This window comes from Aedes albopictus, chromosome 1, assembly GCF_035046485.1.
Source record: "Aedes albopictus strain Foshan chromosome 1, AalbF5, whole genome shotgun sequence".
NCBI lineage: Eukaryota > Metazoa > Arthropoda > Insecta > Diptera > Culicidae > Aedes > Aedes albopictus.
The window spans coordinates 74,280,460-74,303,321 of NC_085136.1; the positions used below are offsets into that span (position 1 = coordinate 74,280,460).

The 22,862-nt window shown below is 42.1% G+C and overlaps 1 protein-coding gene across 1 annotated transcript; it reads right to left on the minus strand.

Annotated features, from left to right (window-relative positions):
• Positions 1–1,379: 1,379 nt before the first annotated feature.
• LOC109422078 (uncharacterized) lies at positions 1,380–22,083 on the minus strand. The gene is made up of 7 exons (XM_062844844.1): positions 21,105–22,083; positions 20,809–21,042; positions 20,670–20,740; positions 20,530–20,618; positions 20,225–20,472; positions 19,806–20,159; positions 1,380–2,567 (listed from the first exon to the last, which is right to left on the minus strand). Exons 1-7 carry the CDS (start codon positions 21,781–21,783, stop codon positions 1,957–1,959), a joined length of 2,286 nt encoding a protein of 761 aa, XP_062700828.1. The 5' UTR covers positions 21,784–22,083; the 3' UTR covers positions 1,380–1,956.
• Between the last annotated feature and the right edge of the window lie 779 nt (positions 22,084–22,862).

The following is a 22,862-nucleotide window of genomic DNA, read 5'->3' on the forward strand; positions in this document are numbered from 1 at the left end:
TCAGTTCTCACATCGAGGAACTGAAAACGACCGCCGCAGTCATTCATTTTCGGCTGAAAAACAGGCACTGAGACTGATATTTTGCAGGACTGGCTGCGACTCCGCGGCTTATGCGGCCGATCCTTCTCCCGATCGATACGTGCCGTGGAACACGCTCCTGGACCCATAACCTGTTGGAGCTAGTCCACCATGGCCACCAAGGCCGTAGCTAAGCTAGCTCAATCGATGACCGTTTCTTAATTAGGGGTAGGTGGGGCATAATGAGCAGCTTAAGCATTTTGCCACCAAATCCAGTAAATTAAGCGCAATCAATGTGTAATTTTCACGTATAATCCTCATTTGAACCTTAACTGACAAAAACTAATCGTTGAAATTTTAAATAAAGCTATAAATGTTGCAAAATTTAATGTTTTAAAAAACGTATAAATTCGTGGATTGCGTTTTGGGGGTGGGGCATAATGAGCACCCTAGGTGGGGCAGGATGATCAATCCCTGTTTTGTACATACATAATCAATTGCTGATTGACAGTTCTTGTCAATGATAAAGCATACCGGCAACAACCAATGAGATTTTGAGGGGATTATGGGGTTTAATTTGTAGGGAACTGCGGGGTTCCGTGGAATTTACTATTAATGCATTTTGAAACGGTGAAAATACACAGATTTTGATTTTTTCAAGCTAATAAATTGAAAATTCATAACAAAACCTTACTACATGCATCGTAACGGAGAAAACAAAAAGTGAAATTCGTTTGTTTAAGATGTTAATCATTTTCATATTTTTTCCACCAGTTGCTCATTTTGCCCCACCCTATTATCAACTTTTTAAAGTATATTTTTTTAACAAAATAATTATACGAATATTTTGAAAATGTTACAAATACATTTCATTGACCCAGGAAATATCAAGAAACTTGATAGATACCCACTAAATTCTTATTTCGATTCCAAAACCTTATTTTAGGTCAGCTGATTCTTATAATATATCCCCAGTACATGACCACTTCACGCATTTTAACTATTTTTTTAAAGCAAACGGCTTTTTTGACAAATGTTTCGTCATCAATTTATTGGATTTGAGATAATTAAGCTACAATCAAGCAATTTGTTTTGAAAATTTGGAAATTTGCAGTGAAAATACAGGGTGCTCATTATGCCCCACCTGCTCATTATGCCCCGCCTACCCCTACAATGAAAAAAGAACGCAATACATATTCATCTTCCATCTAACTACTGTCTACCCCCGTTGCTGTTTTGTCGCAGAATCTTTAGTTTAGTGCACTCGAACACAACCCTTTTTCCTTTTCTTCTTCGGACTGTAGCGTGGAATAGAGGATTATTTACTATGGAGTTTTTTCCTCCTTCCAAACAAAAAACAATCACCTCGTTTGCCTTGACAAATTAATAAAAGAAAACAATCAAACAAATAGATTTAACTGTGGCTTTATTCCAATTTTCGTCGTCAATTTGTAGTAATTACTCGGACCTCTGATGGCTAACCGCACGCTTGTTTACTTTCTACTCCTTATTCAACCTGTCATCAGTGATGGAAAACAGTGAGGAATGCAGCTGAGCAGACACAAACGCAAAGCTATCCCACTCGTGAACAACAGAAGCCAGAATATATTCGCACTTCCTTCACTCGCGAGCTAACGAAGCTGGTCGCACTCGTGATTGATTCGCGAAGCAACTCTGAACATTTTTCAATTTTGTGAAAAAATGAATTTACACGGCCGACAGATTTACTTTTCAGGAACAATAAAGCACAAAACACTACTATATGATGGATAATTACTTGTTTTGCAATTAAAATCGCACTAAAACGCAATTCCCGCATTTCCACTTGTCCTTCGCGAATAAAAATTCATGAGTGTTTTTGTTTTTGTTTTGCTTCATACTCGTGAAGCAAGCGGGTGCGAATAAACTCACACACGGCACACACACACAACACAATAATCAATAAGGAGAAACGATCTCACCATTACGATAGACGGCACAATACTGATTTGAAGAGAGCTTCAGTCCGGCTTTGGAGCACTCCTGGCGTTCAAGAATGTAGACGTTTGATGAGTCTAGTTCATTGCTTGATTTTCCAGTTTCCATTGTTTGCCAGCCAGCGATGTAGGCAGATTGTGTTTTAAAATTCCAATACTCCGAATCGTTGCCCGGGACAATGCAGATGTACGTCACATAGGGTGTATTCTTGACCGGCCAGCTGGTCACCAGAAGCGCTACGTTGTGACCCGAAGTGTCCGGGTAGATATGAACTTCTCTGACGTTACGCATTTGCACGTTTATACTACGATGATCCAAGCGATTCAGTCCGAAGTGCAGTTCAAAAGAGTCCTCTGGCAAAGGTCTTCCGGTGGTGTGATTCAGTACGCACTGTGCCGTTGTCAGAACGTGCTCCCTGCTGATCAGGGTACCGCTACATATTAGTTTGAACGCACCGGTATTCTGATTCCGATGGAAAATTGCCACACTCCACGGCCACTCCTCAACCCCTATTTCATGGTAATAGATTCCGCATTTGTCATCTACTCCCAGCAAAGGAAGTTCTGGATCCACTGAAAGCATAAGCAGAGTTGTACAGCAGACGTTTCTATTAAGATGATCAAGAGGAAGTAACAGGTCGTCCTAAACTACAATGATGATGATTCGCTTATAGTTTGTCATAAAGTATACGCAAGGATCGCTTGAAGCCGACCCGCTTCAACACCGTGTCCAGCTCCTCGTTGAAGATAAAACTGGTCTATTTCAGAACATACAGCGTCCCTTTCGTGGATCGTTCTGAACAAACTATGTACTCGGGTGTTCCATGAAAATCTCCTCGCCTGACAGATCCCTTTGAAAAGGCGATGACTGCGCCCATCTGATGAATCTGCAAATCCAACCACGATGCCGTAGCGTTCAGATGCCGGATACTGGCATACCTGACTACAGGAGAGTACGTCTCGGTGTAGTTAATGTCCTTCACCTGCGAAAACCCTAGAAGAGCCAGTCCCACCGAGTCTACGAGCGAAGATATCAGACCTTCAGTATTCATTGGCGTAGCTAGAGGGGGGGGGGGGGGGCTGGGGGGCTGGCCCCTCCCAGAATCCGCCAGCCCCCCCCCCAGAAATTTTTCATGAGTTTTATATGAAAATTAGAAACCTGAAAACCTCTGTCGTGGTGACAAACATAGATCTATAATTGACATTTATTTGGAATAATATGTGTTTAAATTGACAGTTATTGGAGGCTATTCTCAACTTGTCACTCTTTACAAGATCATTGTTCAATATGGTCTATGTAATTAGTTAATTTTTTTTTTGGAAATATTATATAACCCTGAATTATACAAATAGTAATGCTTTGTACATCTTCTTTTTTAAATCGCTGAGAAATTAAATCTAAATGATAATTTCCAGGGATTCTTTGATGGGTATTTTTAAGAATCTTTCAATTTTCTAGCAGCATTACTGCAAAATATGGTTAAGTGCTTCTTTGTGGAATTCAAGTATCATGTGGAAAAAAAATCTGCTTGAATTTGCAATGGAATTCCAGCAAAAGTTTTTGAATTCCTAGTGAGAATAGATGTCACATAATAAGAAATTATCCATGTAGCTGAAGCGTAAACGCGAGTGTATTCATTAGAACCATGCTGGAGGTGATTTCTAGAGGGTCACTATTAATTTCTTTTATTTCGTGGGCCGGGGGTATTTGTGCGTCAATCAATGCACAAATTAAAATGGTCATTGAAGAAGTTTAGAGGCTGGTGCTGCAAAGGGTAATCTTGAAGGTATTCATGATGGACTTCTCAAAGATTTCTCGGAGATAATTGTGAAAGAATTCCTGGATGACCTCCTGAAGGATTTCTTGGCTTCTGTGTCCCTATAAAATTATCTTAAAGAATTTCAGTAAAAATTGCTGGAGGAATTCCTCTAGAAATCCTTCAAATTATTCAAAACATCTACAAGTAATCCTAAAAACAACTTTGGGGTGAATCCCTGAAAATAATTATGAACGGATTACTGAAATTTTTTAACCAACCGCTAAATATTTTTTTTGAAAAAATCCCGAGAGAAATTTCGGAAGAAATCATTACAGGAATTCTAGGAGCAATACCTCCAGGAATCCCTGGAGAAATTTCTGAAAGTATACCTTGAGGAATCCGAAGAGCAATTATGCGAGGAATTTCAGGAAAAGAAATCTGAAGAATCCGCATCAGAGATCCCTGTAGGAATTACTAGAAAAAAATGTAGATGATTCTTAGGAGGAATTTCTGGACGTATTCCTGGAGGAATTCTTCGAGAAATCACAGGAGGAATTCCTAGATGTATTTCTGGAGGAAATCCTGGATAATTCTCTGGACAAATTCCTGGCGGAATCCCTGGAGAAATTTCTGAAGGAGGCATCCCTGGAGAAGTTCCTGGAGTAATGCCTGGAGCAATAGAGAAATTTCTGACAAATTTCCAAGATAAATTTCTAGAAGAATTCCACGAGGAATTTCTGGTGGAATTCCAGGAGGAATTCTTGGAGGAATTACTGGAGGAATCTCACGGAAGAATCCCTGAAGGAATTTCTGGTATATTTCTGGAGGAATCCCTGGTGGCATTTCTGGAGGAATCCGTGAAATAACTCCTGGACGAATTTCTAGAGGAATCCCTGGAGTTCAAATTCATGGATTAATTCCTGGAGGCAACCTGCAAGAATTTCCGGAGGAATCCCTTGGAAAAATTCCTATAGAATTTCCTGAAGAATCTCCTGAAAGAATATCTGCAGCAATTTCTGAAGGATTTCCCGCAGAAATTCCTGGAAGAATGCTGAAGGAATTTCCGAAAAATGCTGAAGGGATTCCTGGATCAATTTCTGATGAAATTCCTGTAGGAATTTCTGAAGAAATACCTGGGGTAAATCTTGGCGGAATTCCGGGAGGAGTCACTGGAGAAATGCCTGGATCAAATCCTGGAGGAATACTTGGGTTATTTCCTGGATAAATTCCCAGATAAATTTCTTGAGGAATTTCTGAAAGAATCATTGGATGATTTCCTGGAGGATTCCTGAAGAAATCTTCGAAAGAATTCCTAGAGGAATCTCAGGAGGAATTCATGCAGGAACCCCTGGAGGAATTCTTTGAATAATTCCTGTAAAAATAATTTCTTATGAAGCCCCTGCAGAAATTCCCCGAGAAATTCTAGGAAAGAACCCTGCAGGAATTCCTGGAGGGACTTCCGGACAAGTTCCAGGCGGAATCCCAGCAGGAATTCCTGGACAAATCTCTATAGGAAATCTTGGGGGAATTCCATGAAACTATTCATGGAAGAATTCCAGGAGGAATCCCTTAATCACTTCTTTGAGGAATCCTTCAATAAATTCTTGGAATTTCTGGAAGAATTACTGGAGGAATCATCGGTGGAATTTCTGGAGGAATCCATGAAATAATTCCTGGAGGAATGTGTGGAGGAAACCGTGGAGAATAAATTCCTGGATTAATTCTTGGAGGAAACCCTGGAAAGATTTCTGGAGGAATTCCTGGAAGAATTCCTGAAGGAATTGCTGTACGAATTTCCGAAGAAATTCCTGGAGAAATACCTGGATCCATTCCTGAATAAATTTCCGGAGATATTCCTGACGACACACCTGGGGTAATTCATGGTGAAATTCGTGGTAGAACTCCTGGAGGAGTCCCTGGAGAAATGCCTGGATGAAATCCTGGAAGAATGCCAGGAGGAGTACCTGGAATAATTCTTGAATATATTCCGGAAAGAATTTCTGGGGAATTTTTTTAAAAGAATCCCTTGAGGATTTCCTGGAGGATTTCTGAAAAAATATTTGAAGGAATTCCTAGAGAAATCTCAGGAGGTACTTCTGGAGGAATTCCTGGAGACATGCCTGTGTCAATTCCTGGAGGAATCTCTCGAAAAATTCTTTAAGAAATCCCTGGAGGAAACCCTGTAAAATTTCCTTGAAGAATCTCTGAAGAAATTCCTGGACTAATGCCTGGAGCAATCTCTGAATAAATTTCTAGATGACTTCCTGGTGGAGGTTTTAGAAAAATTCTGGGAGGGACCTCTAGAAGAACTCCCGCAGCAATCTCTAGATGAATTACTAGAAACATCCCGAGATGAGACCATGGAGAAACTCCCAAGAGAAATTTCTGGAGAAATCTCTTGAAAAACTCCTAGAGGAATGCTTAGAAAAATTTCTAGAGAAATTGTTGGACGAGTCCCTGGGAAAACTCTTGAAAAAATCACTGGAGGAATCCCTGAAGCAATATCTGGAGGAACCTCAGGAGGAATGCCTGGAAAGTTCTGGACAAATTCCTGCGAAAAGTTCTGGACACATTCCTAGTGGAATCCCAGGAAGAATTCCTGGATAAATTTTTAAAGGAATTTTTGGGGAAATTCCGTGGAACTATCCCTGGAAGAATTCCTGGTGGAATTCTTGAATGAATTCCTGGAGGAATTTCGAGATAAATTTTGGAAGCAATAACTGGAGAATCCAAGAGAAATTTCCGAAGAAATTCCAAGAGAAATTTCTGAAGAAATTCCAAGAGAATTTTTCTAGAGGAATTCCCAGAGGAAATTTTGGAGGAATTTCAAGAGGAATTCTTGGAGGAATTGTGGTAGTAATTTCTGAAGGAATTCCTATGGGAGTTCCTGGATCAATTCCTGGAGGACTTTCTGAAGGGATTCTTGGAGTAATTCTTAAGAAATCTCTTGAGGAATTCCTGGAAGCATCCTTAGAGGAATTTCTATAGAATTACTTGGAAGAATCCCTGGAGGAATTCTTGGAAAGAAACCTGGGGGAATCCCTAAAACAATTTCTGGAAGAACCTCAGGAAGAATTCCTGGACAAATCTCTATAAGAAATCTTGGGGAAATTCCTTGGAACTATTCATGAAAGAACTCCAGGAGGAATCCCTAAATGAATACCTTGAGGAATCCCTGAATGAATTCCTGGAAGAATCTCTGGATGAATTCTGGAAGGAATCCATGGAGAAATTTCTGAAGGAATTCCTGGAGAAATTTTTAGAGGAACTCAGAAAGGAATTTCTGGTTCAACTACAACTTTGCCGAAGACCACATTCAAATCAGACGCCTCGTTCATTAGATATCGATTTTCATTCAACTGAAGAAACTTTAACACTGATCGTGAAGCTTTCCAGCAGGCAACATTGCTGCACACGGCACCAAAGATAACACACAGAAATTATGGCTACTATGTTTCAAGGCAACGTACCCCGTAACGTGGGTAGATCACCTTAGAATGGTGCGTTGCGGTGTAAGATCTACCAAATCAAATTTTGATCTTGATATCTTGATAATTAAATATTCCAAGATCATAGATTGATGCACTTTTTGTGTTTTGTAGTTTATTTTGTTTCAATGTACTCCTAATTATCATTTTATTTCAGTAGGATTCGGGTAAATTTATCGCATGATATAAAACATATTGTAAAAATATGTAACTGTGGCGAGCGTATCACTAATATGTAGCTTATTTGACGTACGATGTTAATATTATTTTATATTTTAGATTACCAACCGAAGAATCTAGTAATTCAACCAAATGCCATCAAGATGACGAGGAAAACAGGATGATTCGGGCAGACAACTGATTTTAAGAAGTCCAACTACGGTGCGCCTGAACGTTTACCAAGCGTATCCTTTGGAGTTTACCCTTCCACAAACAACACCCAAGTTCCTGTGACACCTAGGCCTGCTACATCTTTCATAGGTGTCCAAAACTAACCATCCTTTCCCTTTCCTCAGCCGTCGCAAGGACGTGGCCAGGACAGATCTCGATCATTGGAGGATTGCGTCAGTCTTGTCTAAGAGTCAGACATTAGTCCCAAATCTTTGTGCTTTGGTTCGGACGGGAAGGAGGCAACCCTCATAACAGCGGTCTAGGACTGTACCACCTACGAATTTGTGCGACTCGCTTAATGCTAAGAAGAAATGCCTGAATGAAAACCTAAAGACACTATATGCAAATTCAAGAAATGTTCCAATTGGAATTCCAAATTTGCTGTCAATGTTATTCCAATCGAGCAGGAGACCTGTCAACATCATCATCAATAGCAACAATCATCAGATTTCGTGTCTTTAGCATACAGTGTCTTTAGTGGCAAGGATGGAGGACCATAGTCGGAGGGGTGCCCCAATGCGTTTTCGGAAGAATTCGTCGAGATAAAAAGCTTTCGTTATAAAAAATATGGAAAAATCTAGTTTCAAAGTTCAGCATTAAACTTTTCAATGCGTGTTTCATATATTATTTTACAGAGAATCAGTCTAGAGGTCGTTTAACGTAATAAGAGCAATAGCATAAAAGTCTATAATTTTACAAGAACGCATTGAATCGCCCCTTGAAATTAAACGGCGATTCCCAACCAGCTCAAGCAAATTGGAATTCATCTTCAAAGTAAAATCACAATAATTACTCAAAACTACAATACCGATTTGCATATTCACATATCGGGCGCCCATCCCGCTTAAAATTCATCTCAAGTCAGGCCCCCCCTGGGCCCCCTCCAGGAAAAAATCCTAGTTACGCCAATGTCAGTATTGTTCCATTTCGCAATCGTTCCCACACTGGACTTTGAGCGTTTTTCGTCATGGAATAGGATGCTACGCACCGTAGCCTACGCATTGCGTTTCATCTCCAACGTCGCAAAATCGGCTCAAAGACTCTGTGGTCCGCTTTCACAAGCTGAGTTGCTCAGTGCAGAACGGACGATTTGGAAGCTCGTACAGCGAGAAAGTTACCCGGACGAGATTGCTACCTTGGAGAGGAATAGATCCGAATCGACGGAACAACCCCTAGATCGGAAAAGTCACTTGCTAAAGCAGATGCCTGCTCTTGACAAACTCGGATCATTGCGGCAGCGTAACCGTATTGTTGCTGCGTGACCTATGATACTGTCTGCCCCCGTTGGTTTGACCTCATCTAATCTGAACACCTTTAATTTGACCCCCTCTAATCTGCACATCGTTCAAACTATAAATGGTTCAAACGTCATTCTGCTCATGGAACGGGGTGAAACGGAACGCAGAATCAAAACAAAACAGCAAAAACAGTTACCATCCGTGTATTTTTCGATGTCCACAGGGTTACTAGAAGTTCAAATTAAAAAAGGAATCCCGTTGGTTTGCATGACGTGTCGTTCAAACCAACGGGGGTAGACGGTACCCGGTTTTCAATAATTCTGCCTGCGAAACACCCTGCTGTCAACCTGTTGGTAGAAGACTATCATCGCCGCTACCGGCATGGTAACAACGAAACCATTGTCAACGAGCTACGTCAACACTACGCCATTTCGAGCTTACGGAGAATCGTAAAGAAGGTCACTTATAGCTGTCAGCTGTGCAAGATTCGCAAGGCACGCCCTTGCAACCCACCGATGGCGGCACTTCCTCCAGCCCGCTTGGCGATAAATGTCCGTCCGTTCAGCTATGTTGGCCTGGATTATTTTGGGCCATTCCTAACAAAAGTAGGACGTTCAAACGTGAAAAGGTGGATCACCCTCTTCACATGCCTCACCGTGCAAGCTGTGCACCTTGAGATAACGTATAGCTTATCTACGGCCTCTTGCATATCTTGTGTACGACGCTTCATCGGTCGCCGAGGATCGCCGATAGAAATCTTCAGCGATAACGGAACGAACTTCCAGGGGGCGGAACGCATATTGCGTAGGCAGATCGACACGGAATTTGCAACGACGTTCACCAACTCAAACACGAAGTCGAGCTTCATTCCTCCTGGAGCTCCACATATGGGAGGTGCTTGGTAGAGGTTGGTACAGTCTGTGAAGGCGGCTTTGAAGGATGCTTATGCAGAGGGGAAGCTGAGCGATGAGGGATTGCAGACGATGGTTGTTGAAGCAGAGAGCATTTTAAATTCGAGGCCTCTGACATACTTGCCGTTAGACTCTGAGGAGTCTAGGGGGCGCTAAGCAAAGTAGTGTAGGCATCGAGGAATCGCAAAACCGCCTACATGACACGTGGGGAGCAATGTCAGCTGGACAAGTTTTGGCAACGCTTTCTGGTCGAGTATCTACCAGTCATAAGAAGACAGCCGAAATGGTTCAACGAAACTAGACCATTGCAGGTTGGCGACCTTGTCCTCGTCGCAGTCGGCGCTCGGCGATGTAAGTGGATACGAGGCAAGGTTACGCATATCTTCGAAGGAGCAGATGGTCGAATTCGCCAAGCACTTGTACAAACTCGCCAGGTGGTAGCAGTAGTCGACATAGGTGGACAAGGTGCTACCGGGGGGAGACTGTTACCGGTACCGTCGAGATGGGTACCCTATCCCAAACGGTTCAACCACTTCAGTGACAAGCCGTAATCTCCAGAGGAGTTCTGGGAGAAATTCCTGGAGCAATTTCTAAAATCCCTTGAATAGTTCCAGGAGGATTTCCTGGAAGAATCCTTGGAGAAATTTCTGGAGGATTTCCTGCAGAAATTTTCGAAGGATTTCCTGGAGGAATCTGTGGTAAAATCCCTGGAGAAATTCGTGGAGAAGTCTCTGGATGAATCCCTGAAGCAATCCCTGGAGGAACTCATGGAGGAATACTTGGAGAAATCAAATCTCTGAGGAAATCCCTAGAGGATTTCCTGGAGAAATTCTTGGAGAAAATTCCTAACATAATTTCTGGAAGATATCTAGGAACAATTCCAGGAAAATTCCTGGTGGAATTCTTGAAGAAATTCCTGGGGTAATTCCTGAAGGAGTTCCTAGAGAAATTCCTGAATGAATCTCTAGCAAAATTCTTGAAAGAATTACTGGATGAATATCTGGAGCAATCTGTAGAGGAATTCTGAGAGATTTTTTTTATTATTTCTATATTTCTGGAGAAATCCTCGACGGAATTCCTGAAGGAACCCCTGGGAGAATCCGTGTAAAAAAATTGTGGAGAAATCCCTGAAGCAATTCCTGGAGGACTGCCTGGAGGAATCCCTAAAAAATCCTGAAGATATTCCTGGAGAGTTTCTCAGAACAATATCTGCAGAAAGTCCTAGAGGATTTCGTGGAAGAATCCTTGGAGGAATTTCTGGAGGATTTCCAGGAGAAATTTCTTGATGATTTCCAGAAGGAATCTTTGAAGGATTCCTAGGAAAATTCCTGTAAAAAATTCGTGGAGGAATCTCTGAAGCAATCCTGAAGGCATTCCCGAAAAAATCCTGCAAGCATTTCTGAAGAAATTCCTAGAGCTCCTAGAGAGATTGCTGGAGAAGTTGATGACAAAATTTCTGAGGGTTGTCCAGGAGCAATTCCCAAAGAAATTTATAGAGGAATTCCTGGAGAAATTTCTGAATGAAATCCTGGAGAAATTGCTGGAGGAATCTCCAGAGAAATCCTTGAAACAATTAGTGGATGAATTTCTGGAGGATTCTCTGGAGTACCTCTGGGAGAAAATTCTGAAGAAATCCCTTGAGAATTCCTGAAGGTATTTCTAGAGGAATTTCTGGAGGAATTCCTGGAAAATCCTCGAAGGAATTACTGAAAGAATCCCTGGAAAAAAATCGTGGAGAAATCCGTGGAAAAATCCCTGCAGAAGTTCCTGGAGGAATTCTTAGCGGAAATCCTGGTGGGATTCCTGGAGAAATCGCTGCAGCAATTCCTGGAGAAAATTCTGGGAGAATTCCTGGAGGAATCCCTGGAAAAATTCCAGAAGGTATTCCTAGAGAAAATATTGGACGAATTTCTGAAGGAATCCGTGAAGGAGTTATTGGGGAAATTTGTGGATGAATTGCTGACAGAATTTATGAAGGAATTCCCAGATCAATTGCTGGTGTTTTTTTCCCCAGAAATTCCCGGGTTTATTTCTGGAAGAATTCCTCGAAGAGAACCTGGGAAAATTCTAGGATGAAATTCTGGAGGAGTCCCTGAAGCCATTCCTGGAGGAATATATGAAGGAATAGCAAGAGAAATCTCTGAAAGCATTCCTGGAGATATCTCAGGAGAAATTCCTGTAGGAATCTCTGGAAAAATCCTTGGAGGAATTCCTGGAAAAATCCTTGGAAGAATTCCTGAATGAGTTCCTGGGGGATTCCTGCAGCAATTCCTGGAGGAGTCCCTGAAGCAATTCCTGGAGGAATATCTGGTGGAATACCTGCAGCAATCGCTGAAAGCATTTATTGAGAAATCTCTGCATGAATCCAAGGAAGAATCCCTGGAGGAATTCTTGGAGGAATTTCTAGAAGAATTCCTGTAGGAATTCTCGGAGGGATGCCTTGAAGATACCCTAGGGATTCCTGAGGGAGACACCAGAGGAACTTGTGGAGAAATCTCTAGAGGAGTTCCTATAGGAATTTCTGGTGGAATATCGGGAGGAATTCCTGGGGGATTTTTTCGAGAAATCCCTGCAGGAACTTCCAGAGGAATTCCGGGTAGTATTTCTGGATGAATTCCTGATGAAATTTCTGGAGGAATCTCCTGAGAAATTCGAAGGGGAATACCAGGTGTAATTCCCGAAAAAATCGCAGAAAGAATTCCTTGAAAAATTCTGAAGGTATCAATTTCAAGAGGAATTCCTAAAGGAATGTCTAAACAGTTCGTGGAAGAAGTGCTAAAAAATTCCTGGAGGAGTTTCTTAGAGAATACAAGGAGGAATTCCTGAAGGAATCCTAAGAAGAGTTCTAGGGGGAATCTTTGGAGGAATTTTTAAAATAAGTTGTTCCAGAAAGAATTACAGAAGGAATTACCGAGTGAAGTCCTGCCGAAATTCTTGGAGAAACTCCCTGGAGGAATACTAGAGAAATGCCTGCAGGGATTCACGGAGGAATCTCTGGAGAAACTCTTGGAGAAATCTCTAGAAGAATTTCTGGAGGAATTTCTGGAGGAATTCCTAGAGGAATCTCTGGATGCATTTTTGTAGGAATCCCTGGAGAATTTTTAGAGGAATCATTGCAGTAATTTCCAGAGAAATCCCTGAAATAATTCGTGAAGGAAACCCTGTAGAAATTCGTGGAGGAATCCCTTAAGGAATTCCTGGAGGAATCCCAGGAAGAATCCCTGAAGAAATCATAAATGAAATTCTTGGAGAACTGCTGAAGGAAACCTAAGAGAAGTTTGTGGAGGAACTCCTTGAGGGATCCCTGTAGCAGTTCCTGGAGGAATTCCTGAAGAAACCCCAGAAGGAATCCTGGACGTTATACCAAGGGGAATTCTTAAGGGAATCCCCAAACATTTGCTGGAGGAAGCACTTAATTCCTGGAGGAGTTCCTGAAGGAATTCTAAGAGGAACTCCTGAAGGATTTCTAAATAATGTTCCAAGAAGAATCCTTGGTGGAATTTTTAAAACAATCCCTGGAGTTGTCCATGAAAAGAAGACAGAAGAAATTCACGGGTGAATCCCTGGAGGAATTTTTCGAGGGAAACCAGGAGAAATTCCTGAAGAATTCCTATAAGGAACCCCGGAAGCCATCCCATGAGGAATTCCTTTGAAAATCCCTGGAAAGTTTTCTTAACAAATTCCTTGAAGAATTTCTGTAGGAATATCTAGAAAAAAAATCGCATGAGTCCGTGTCTGAAATAAATTCTGGACGAATTATTGTTGGAATCTTTGGATGGACTCACGAAATTCATTTGGTTATTTGGTGAAATTTATTGTCATTTTCGAGTAAAAAAGATTTGATAATTATGAATAATAACCTTAATTATTCGAATTGATTTTTTCCTGAGATAATTTTTCTAGAACTCTGTTTTGCTGATAATCTTTGAGTTGGTTCGAATAAATATTAAAAAAAAATGTGGTGGCCAGGGGGCGGGGGGAGGAGGGGGTGGTGTGCACGGCCTCCCCTGCCCCCCTCTGGCTACGCCCACGATCGTCGATAGAGCCGACCGCAGGTAGAAAACCGATGTCCAGAAAACATCGCACACGGTCAGCAGTCATTCTGTTACATTGTACATTAGAGTGGGCCATCGTTTATATGGAAAAATGAAAAATTCAATGGTATCCCATCAGATCAAAGCTTTTTTGATCCCATTTCAGGACCCAAATAAGTGTGCAAAATTTGGGCACGATCGGTTATATCTACGTTTTGCGCATCGCGTTTGAAGTTTGTATGGGATTTTACATGGGAAAACACACTTTCATGCATTTCTCTCATGACAAGCTCGATTTTTTTTAAACCATGTAACCGATAAAGTGAAAACATAGCCTAGGGTGTCCTGAAAAACTTTGTCGAAGACTGCGAAATGATCTGAAGCTTATGAAAAAAGTTATAGCGTTGGAATTGCTTGACGAATCAGTATGATTTTGTTGCTATTGTTATTCCTTTACATGTTAAAACATAAACACATGCATGCGGTTCGCTGGTTATAACTATTTTCACAAGCACCGGATCGCTTTGCGGTCTTCATGAAAGTTTTTCAGGACATCCTAGGCTATCAATTTACAGTATCAGTTAAAAAGTTTCAGACAAACATTTTCAACTTATGACAAAAATACAAAAAAGTGTGTTTTCCCATACAAAATCCCATACAAATTTCAATTGCAATGCGCAAAGTGTAGACGCAACCGATCGAGCTCAAATTTTGCACAGATACTCAGGGCCCGAAACGGAACCAAAAAAGCTTTGATCTGAGAAAACGGTTCCGATGACCCACGCTATTGTACATATGTATTCAGTCTAGAATAAAATGCCAAGTGATACAGTCCATCTATCCATCCATTCGAGTGTTTGCATAGTGAACTTTTGCGAACAAATTTAAGCACCAAAAAAACCTAAAAATACTCCGTCAAAGTCAAAATGCTCAAATACTGTTTTAAAACAAAGAATATTTTTTGCTCATCGCTTTTATAGCTCCAAGGGGCCTCCACATCCATCCGTGGGGCCCCGAGCCCCAACAATCCGGGCCTGATGATGATGATGATGATGCTGATGATGAAGAATAAAGCATGAAGAACGTAGGATGAAGGCAGAAAGATGTAGGATGTAGAAGGAAGCACTCCCTTCCTCCCCTCTTAGCGTTATGTAATATTTGAACGAAACCTGTACCACTTAAGTATTCCATCAAACCGAAGCCTCTCAAATTATTGTCTGAGCTGCCCAAGATGATATGGTGAGCATTAGCATCACTGCCAACAATTAGCGGAAGGCCTTTTGAAGTACAGTATGCGATAACGTGTTTGAAAGCATCCGTAGGGGATGGTTAGTCATGCGGTAAATAAACCGAACAATAGACGTATTTCTTGTCGAGGTTTCCAACAGATACATCAATTATGATAGCACATACATCTCTGGTGGTTAGTTCAGAGATGAGTGTAGCAACTATTGCGTTGTTGACAAGCACACAGGCTCGAGGCATGACACGCAAGTTTGCCATTTCATGTTTACTGTAAGTAGCAAACACCGGGTTCACAAAGTTTCCTAGATAGAAATTCCCCATACGGAAGTAAGGTTCTTGGACCAAGGCCACTTGAGCTGCACCGTTTTGCATAAGTCTGCAAAGATTAATTGTTGCTGTTCGTTTATGCTGAAGATTGATCTGAGCTAACCTAACCGTAGCCACTACCCAACTAACAATCACTCATTCAACAGGCACTATTATGACGAATTAATTCAGCATAATGTTGAATAACATTTGAATTATTTTCACGTACAACCTATGTTCGGGCACTGTTGCGGTAACTTGTGCCGAATCCCATAGGCGGTAAAAGAAGGCACTGACGTGTGGAATTGTTTGTCATGCATATAGGTGTGTATTGCAGTAGTATCTTTTGCTTTGACTTTTGCCTTATGTAACAGAGAGTTGTGTCTGAATTGTTTAGATCTATCATCGGTCATCAAAGCAGGAAGAATTTGCATATCGTAGGTTGAGGGGTGATATAAAGAGTTTAGCGCCTGAATTGTAGGGAAATAGATTAAATGGAAATTATTGTGGATAACTATTAGATTTTCTTTACAGTTTGATACACGCAGGAATTTAATAGATACAGAAATCTTTTGTTGGGAATAATTAGGGAGTATAGTCAAACCAGTGTAAGTACCTTTGTTATTTTGGAAAAGAAAAATATTTAACCTTAAATAAATATAAAGCTTTTAGCGTTTCTGGATTCTACGTCTTGTGTGGTTTCTGGCTCAAAAGAGTGCCAATATCTCCTACCCCAACAATCTAAAAGACTGTGATCGAATCAGGATGCCTAATAGCACCAGAAGTACCCGGAGCCGCAACACGAAAATGCGCTGCGAAGCATGCAAAGAACCGGCTAATGACCAGATGTTCAACTGTAGTCTGTGCGGTTTGCTGTGGCATAAAACCTGCATGAGCGTTAACGACATTGCTGCAGAGCAGGATCAGACAATTATGTGCCCGAAATGTCACAAGCCAACAGCTGTATCAGTGGCAAATCGAAATAAGGTCGGTAGTATGGCTGGAAGCAAAGCAAGCTCCATTTCAACAAGCGCTAGCTCACGGACACGAAAAGCCCGCCTGCAGCTTGAACAACTTGAAGCCCAAAAAGCTCTAGCAATGAAACGTCTAGAACTGGAGCGCCGGGAGCAGGGACGTCTGTTGGACCATCAGCGAAAGGAAGCTGAAATATTACTGCAGCATAGACTGGAGCAGGAGAAACAGAGGACAGAAATAGAGTTGGAACAGCGACAACTGCAGCTGGAGCAGACGGTGATGGAAGAATCGTTTCGTTTACGAGAAATTATCGCTTTGGACGATGATGAAGACGACGACGGAAGTGTGGTCTCCGAGCAGAGTTCCTTTAGCAAAGTGAACAAATGGAAAACTTTAAGTTCTACCGTGGTAGCTTCAACGGATAAGGCTAAAGATATGGACATGAATAATGACGAAGCAGCGGCTATGACTAGAACGCAAGCTGGGCAGGGAGGCATTCAGCATCCGGCTAGCATCACACAGGGTGTTCTGGAACAAGCGCTAGCAGGTATTTCATTGGAACGGTCATACTTGGAGCCATCGTTAGGACAAGTGCGGCGAACTGGGAACCCCGTGACACCTGTTATAGGAAAGACCACCGAACCGTTCATCTCTAACGTTTTCCAGGCTGCAAATTCTAGTGGTTCTGTTCCGTTAGCTACGACAAGAGGCTCTCAAGGGCTGAATTGTGTTGAACCGATCAGCTCATTCAACAGTCTTCCTCTGGTGGGAAGTACGTTCGTCAATGCGCCTGGTGGACACCACAGTATGCCGAATGGTTTGCGAGTTCCCGTGAATCGAGGTTATATCGGTGCGATGGATGATCAGTTTACATCCACCGGAGTACCAGCAGGACAGAGAGCTAGTGGTGGAATACCTGTTAGAACGAATGCACCACTAGTAACATCAGAGCAACAACAATATTACTCACCGCATCGACGTCCAAATGCACAACAAGGGCAGGATGGACTAGCTGCAGATTGGGAGGGACCTTCAGCACGCCAGTTAGCTGCTAGGCATGTGATGGCTAAAGATCTTCCTCCATTCGCTGGGAATCCCGAAGACTGGCCATTGTTTATCAGCACTTACAACAACTCCACACAGGCGTGCGGCTTCTCAGATGTCGAAAATCTGGTGAGGTTGCAACGGTGCTTGAAGGGGCACGCTTTAGAGTCGGTGCGAAGCCGACTGTTATTGCCAACGAGTGTTCCGCATGTTATTGCCACGCTAGAAACGTTGTACGGTAGGCCGGAGCTCATTATCCACACACTGTTGCAAAAGGTACGAAACGTACCGGCACCAAGGCAAGACAGGTTAGAAACTCTGATTGCGTTTGGCATAGCCGTGCAGAATCTAAGCGACCACTTGGAAGCTGGGCGACAAGAAGCTCATCTCAACAACCCGATGTTGCTATTTGAGTTAGTAGAGAAGCTACCAGCGCATATGAAGCTTGATTGGTCACTATACAAACAACGATTTGTAGAAGTTAACCTCCGAACGTTTTCGCAGTACATGCAGACTATGGTGCGAGCAGCAACAGATGTTACTCTGCACTACGACCCAACCCAAAATCTGCAACGTTCAACCAAAGAAAAGTTTGGTAAGGAGAAAAACTTCTGTGGTGCTCACTTGGCGGATGATACACCAGCAAGCATATCCGATGAAGAACAAAATCAAGAAATCAACTATCCAGCGAGTCCGTCTTGTTTGATATGCAAAGATCCGGACCATCGTGTGGAAGATTGTAAAGAGTTCGACAAGAAAACAACCGGCGAACGTTGGAGAGTAACACAACAGCTCGGTTTGTGCCGACTATGTCTCGGAGCTCATGGCAGACGACCTTGTAAAATACGCAAGCAATGCGACGTTGAAGGATGCCAAAAACGTCACCACCCATTATTACATTCGTGGCCGGACTCGAGAGAGCAGCAAGGCAGCGTCAACGATAGTGAAGTCGGTGACCACAAGAATGAGAACAAACAAATGCCTTACGAGGAAATAGCCAGTGATTCACCAAGAATGATCACCAACCACCATTGTACGGATAAGACTACACTCTTCCGTATTATTCCTATCACACTGTACGGAAATGGTCGCTCCATATCAGCTTATGCCTTTCTGGACGATGGATCGGAGAAGACTTTGATCGATGCGGAGTTGATTGAAGAGTTAGGCATAGCAGGGAAACCACAAAAGTTGTGTTTGCAGTGGACTGCCAATGTGAAGAGAGTCGAGAATGACTCTCAATGTGTCGATTTGGAAATCAGTGGACCCAATGCTGATACCAGGCATCTTCTGTCTGGTGCACGCACCTTTAGCAAATTAGATCTACCGAAGCAATCATTGCGATTTTCAGAATTGGCGAGAAGGTTTCCGTACCTGAAAGGACTTCCGATCGAAGAATATAAGAATGCGATTCCCAAAATTTTAATTGGAAACGACAATGCACACGTAACGTCGACGCTCAAGATTCGTGACGGGCAACCAGGGGAGCCGATTGCAGCAAAGACGCGTTTAGGTTGGACAGTATACGGATATAATCAAGACCGGTTGGTATAATAGCCAAGATTAGAGTCAGAATAAGATAGTCTAGAACACAATGTGGTAGAAGTACCAATTAGGTATGTAGGAGAGGTAGATGAGAATTAATAGTGGAAACGGGCTGAAGTATGCGGTGATTGGTGAAGCGATTGAATGTAGTTTGGCAGCAAAGTTCACATGCTCCGAAAGTTTTTGAGTAAAGCCGGATTGGGCCGAACTCCCATCCAGCCTTACGGGCTGGGGAACTGTTGCGGTAACTTGTGCCGAATCCCATAGGCGGTAAAAGAAGGCACTGGCGTGTGGAATTGTTTGTCATGCATATAGGTGTGTATTGCAGTAGTATCTTTTGCTTTGACTTTTGCCTTATGTAACAGAGAGTTGTGTCTGAATTGTTTAGATCTATCATCGGTCATCAAAGCAGGAAGAATTTGCATATCGTAGGTTGAGGGGTGATATAAAGAGTTTAGCGCCTGAATTGTAGGGAAATAGATTAAATGGAAATTATTGTGGATAACTATTAGATTTTCTTTACAGTTTGATACACGCAGGAATTTAATAGATACAGAAATCTTTTGTTGGGAATAATTAGGGAGTATAGTCAAACCAGTGTAAGTACCTTTGTTATTTTGGAAAAGAAAAATATTTAACCTTAAATAAATATAAAGCTTTTAGCGTTTCTGGATTCTACGTCTTGTGTGGTTTCTGGCTCAAAAGAGTGCCAATATCTCCTACCCCAACAGGCACGGTTTCGTCCCCCTGTCCTGAATCTCCAGAAATCGTCATCAGCTCTAAACATGTTATTTGTAACGCGTTTGTGTGGCATTTGTACTTTTGGCCATCTTTTGTTTGAACTCCGACGAGTTAGATGAGAATGAGTCACTTACCTTGGGATTGCCCGTTCCAGATGCTCTGCTCAATCCAGTCCAAATGGTAGGCAATTCGAGCATAAATTTCCATCCAATACTGTTTGGGATATTCATTGCTATCTTCATTATGAACCTTCAGGCCCACCACAGTGGACATACACGATTGCCTGTTGGACGTCTGTAGCACAGCGCCGGATGATTTACTGAATTTTAAGTCATAATAGGCATTGTACAGCAACTGATCAGTACTGTTGACGCACAGTTCTCCGATGAAGTCAGACCTGTTGAACCACCCAGGTCTACGTAAAGATATGCATTTTTCATACAGGGATATTCTGTTCTCGTCCGTCTCAGCAAGGGTCATGTGATCGTCTGCAAGAGTGCAATCAATACATAGCAAAGTTGTTTAATTTTCCTAAAAATTGCTCTCAAATTACCCATCGATTCAGTTACGAAGGACGTTTGCACAAGAATGTCGTACAGATTCTCCGTCCAGTTGTTCGCCAAACACGCTGGGATTAGGGTATTACTGAAGAAAACCGTTGCATTCAGTTTAAGAATCGCTAAGTCGTGGCGTATGTTATGGTCGGTATGCCTTGGATGACATACCATTTCTGAAATGGCCACTTCGCCGTACGCCTCGAGTCGCACTTTTACTTCCAAGTATAGTGCATTGCCTTCTGGTCTAGAATTCGGAACACATTAAATATGTAGAGTAAAACATTGAATATCTCAACCTCACCGAACGCAGCTGCAAGTGGTAATGACATGGGACTCATCTACCAGGACACCATTGCACATTTGTAGGCCTCTCGGTTCAATTATCATCACCTAAGGAAAATCGAAATGTAGAGAATGAGAGTACCGTAGTGAAAAACTTACGTCGTGTCTATATCTATTGAGGCAATCACCGTTGCGTCGTTTTCTCGTGAGTCGCTGGAATCGTTCGCACTCTGAAATGGAATTGAGAAAGAAACAATCATCCATGTCATATACAACCCAATGAAAAAATGTATGTTACCTAGCTCGCTAATTCGTTTCTGTCTCTTGTCCAGACGAGGTTCGCTCTCCGCAAAAATATCTTTAACCCATGATAAGTACCATTGAACGTTAACGAATACGATGTACTTGGAGGCATCAATTGACTGTTTCAATTCGTTGAACTTTCCAAACGAAACGATTCCCCTGAGCTGCCAACGATCGCCGTCACTGATGTACATGCCGCCGCCACTGTCTCCCGGTCCAGGACTGGCTCCTAAATCGAAACAGAGTTCAATTCAATTGCTCCTAAATATCTAGAGCTTTTATACTACATACCAATCTTATTTCCAGCGCAGAACACCTTTTCATTCAAACTTTTACCGAAGAGATTCGGGTCGTCCTTCAGACACGTCACATAGCTAACCACGGGCAGCGAAGCCGTACGAAGCACATCCGAAATGGTTCCGTTCTCCGTCATTCCCCACCCTGTGACCCATCCGGATTTACCTTCTAGCTCTCGTAAATCACGATCCACCCTCTGATCCAGACAAATCGGAATGACTGTGTCGGAGTATTCCACTGGCAATCGCATTACCAGCACAGCGATGTCATTCTTATTTGACTCATATTCCGGGTGAACATGTATTTTACTAACATCACGAATCACAACGTTATCGGTTACCTTCGACAGATTATGCTGACCAAAATGAAGCTCAATCTCGTACAAAACTGGTGGTCGATGGCCACGGGCTAAACGTTTGACGCAATGAGCTGCCGTCAGGGTGTGCTTTTCGTTGACCAAAGTGCCCCCGCAGCCATACTTGAACCGATCAGTACTCTTCAATCGATTGAACACTGCCACATGCCATGGCCACTGACCCTCTTCCACCGGCCAACCGTCTTTGATCAGTGGACGCAATCCGTGTTGTCTGATTCCACATTGGTAGGATGCTTCGGAAAACTGAACCGAACACAGAAAACATAAAACTAGGAAGCACACAAACAACTGGTTCATCTCTCTCGGCTCGATCAGATCTTCGTCAAAACCAGAAAGCGACTAACGTTCTACACGCACTGGTTCTTTCCGCACGATCCACGACGTATCAGAAGATTGCCTTGGTGAGTCATTTTTAACCACGCATCTAAGGATTTGTTCCTACAGTACGTTTCGCACCAAATTGGACTGTTGCACAAGTTGTAAAACACTTAAATATAGCGCATTTAGTTCACCACTGGACTATCGCACTAGTTTTCACGAGTGCGAAAACGCTAATAAAAGTGCGCGATTGCATCAAATCAACTCGGTGTCTTCAGAGCACTTGTTTACCATAGATTGAAGAAATGGTGCGCCGAAGACATCAACCTGATTTGATGCAATCGCGCACTTTTATTTACGTTTTCGCACTTATGAAGTCGCAGTTCGCAGTCCAGTGGTGAACTAAATGCGGTATATTTAATGTGATAAAATGTTTACCTCGTTTCTGTTGGTGCAAGATATTTAGAAGTATGCACCATACACACAAAGCGATTTGACGTACTCCGCTTGAAGAAGTGTTTAGGCACACTTTATTATCTGTCCAACTTAACCCGCTAACGCCCAAGGTGTCTCACAATTCAAATCTTCAAATAAATTCGTTATCATATGTCAAGTTCCAATAAAATATGCATGATTTCATGAAAAAAAATGGAAGTCTATGGTGTAGTTCCAAAAAAAATCTTCATTGTAGGTCCTCAATATCTGATAATTTTCTTGAGTTCTACTTCAGCACAACTTCTACGCTATCGTTATATTCTGATCCGTATAGATAAAATGCAGCTCTAAACAAGTGAGAGAGATGATAACCACTCAAAAAGAATAGAAAAAGGACTTATAAATTGGGTCAGAAATATAACCCGATAAACGCCTAAAAGTATGCAATGCATGGTTCTTGTAATTTCATGTATTTTCGACTGCAGTGTTCAACATTTCTGATTTTTTTTTAACAAATCAAATAAAGAGAGCTCACTATGTGTGGCATAAGCAAACGTTACAATACTTTAGAAGTTAGATTTTACACAAATAATTATTTCTAATAAAGTAATCGAGTTTTTCCT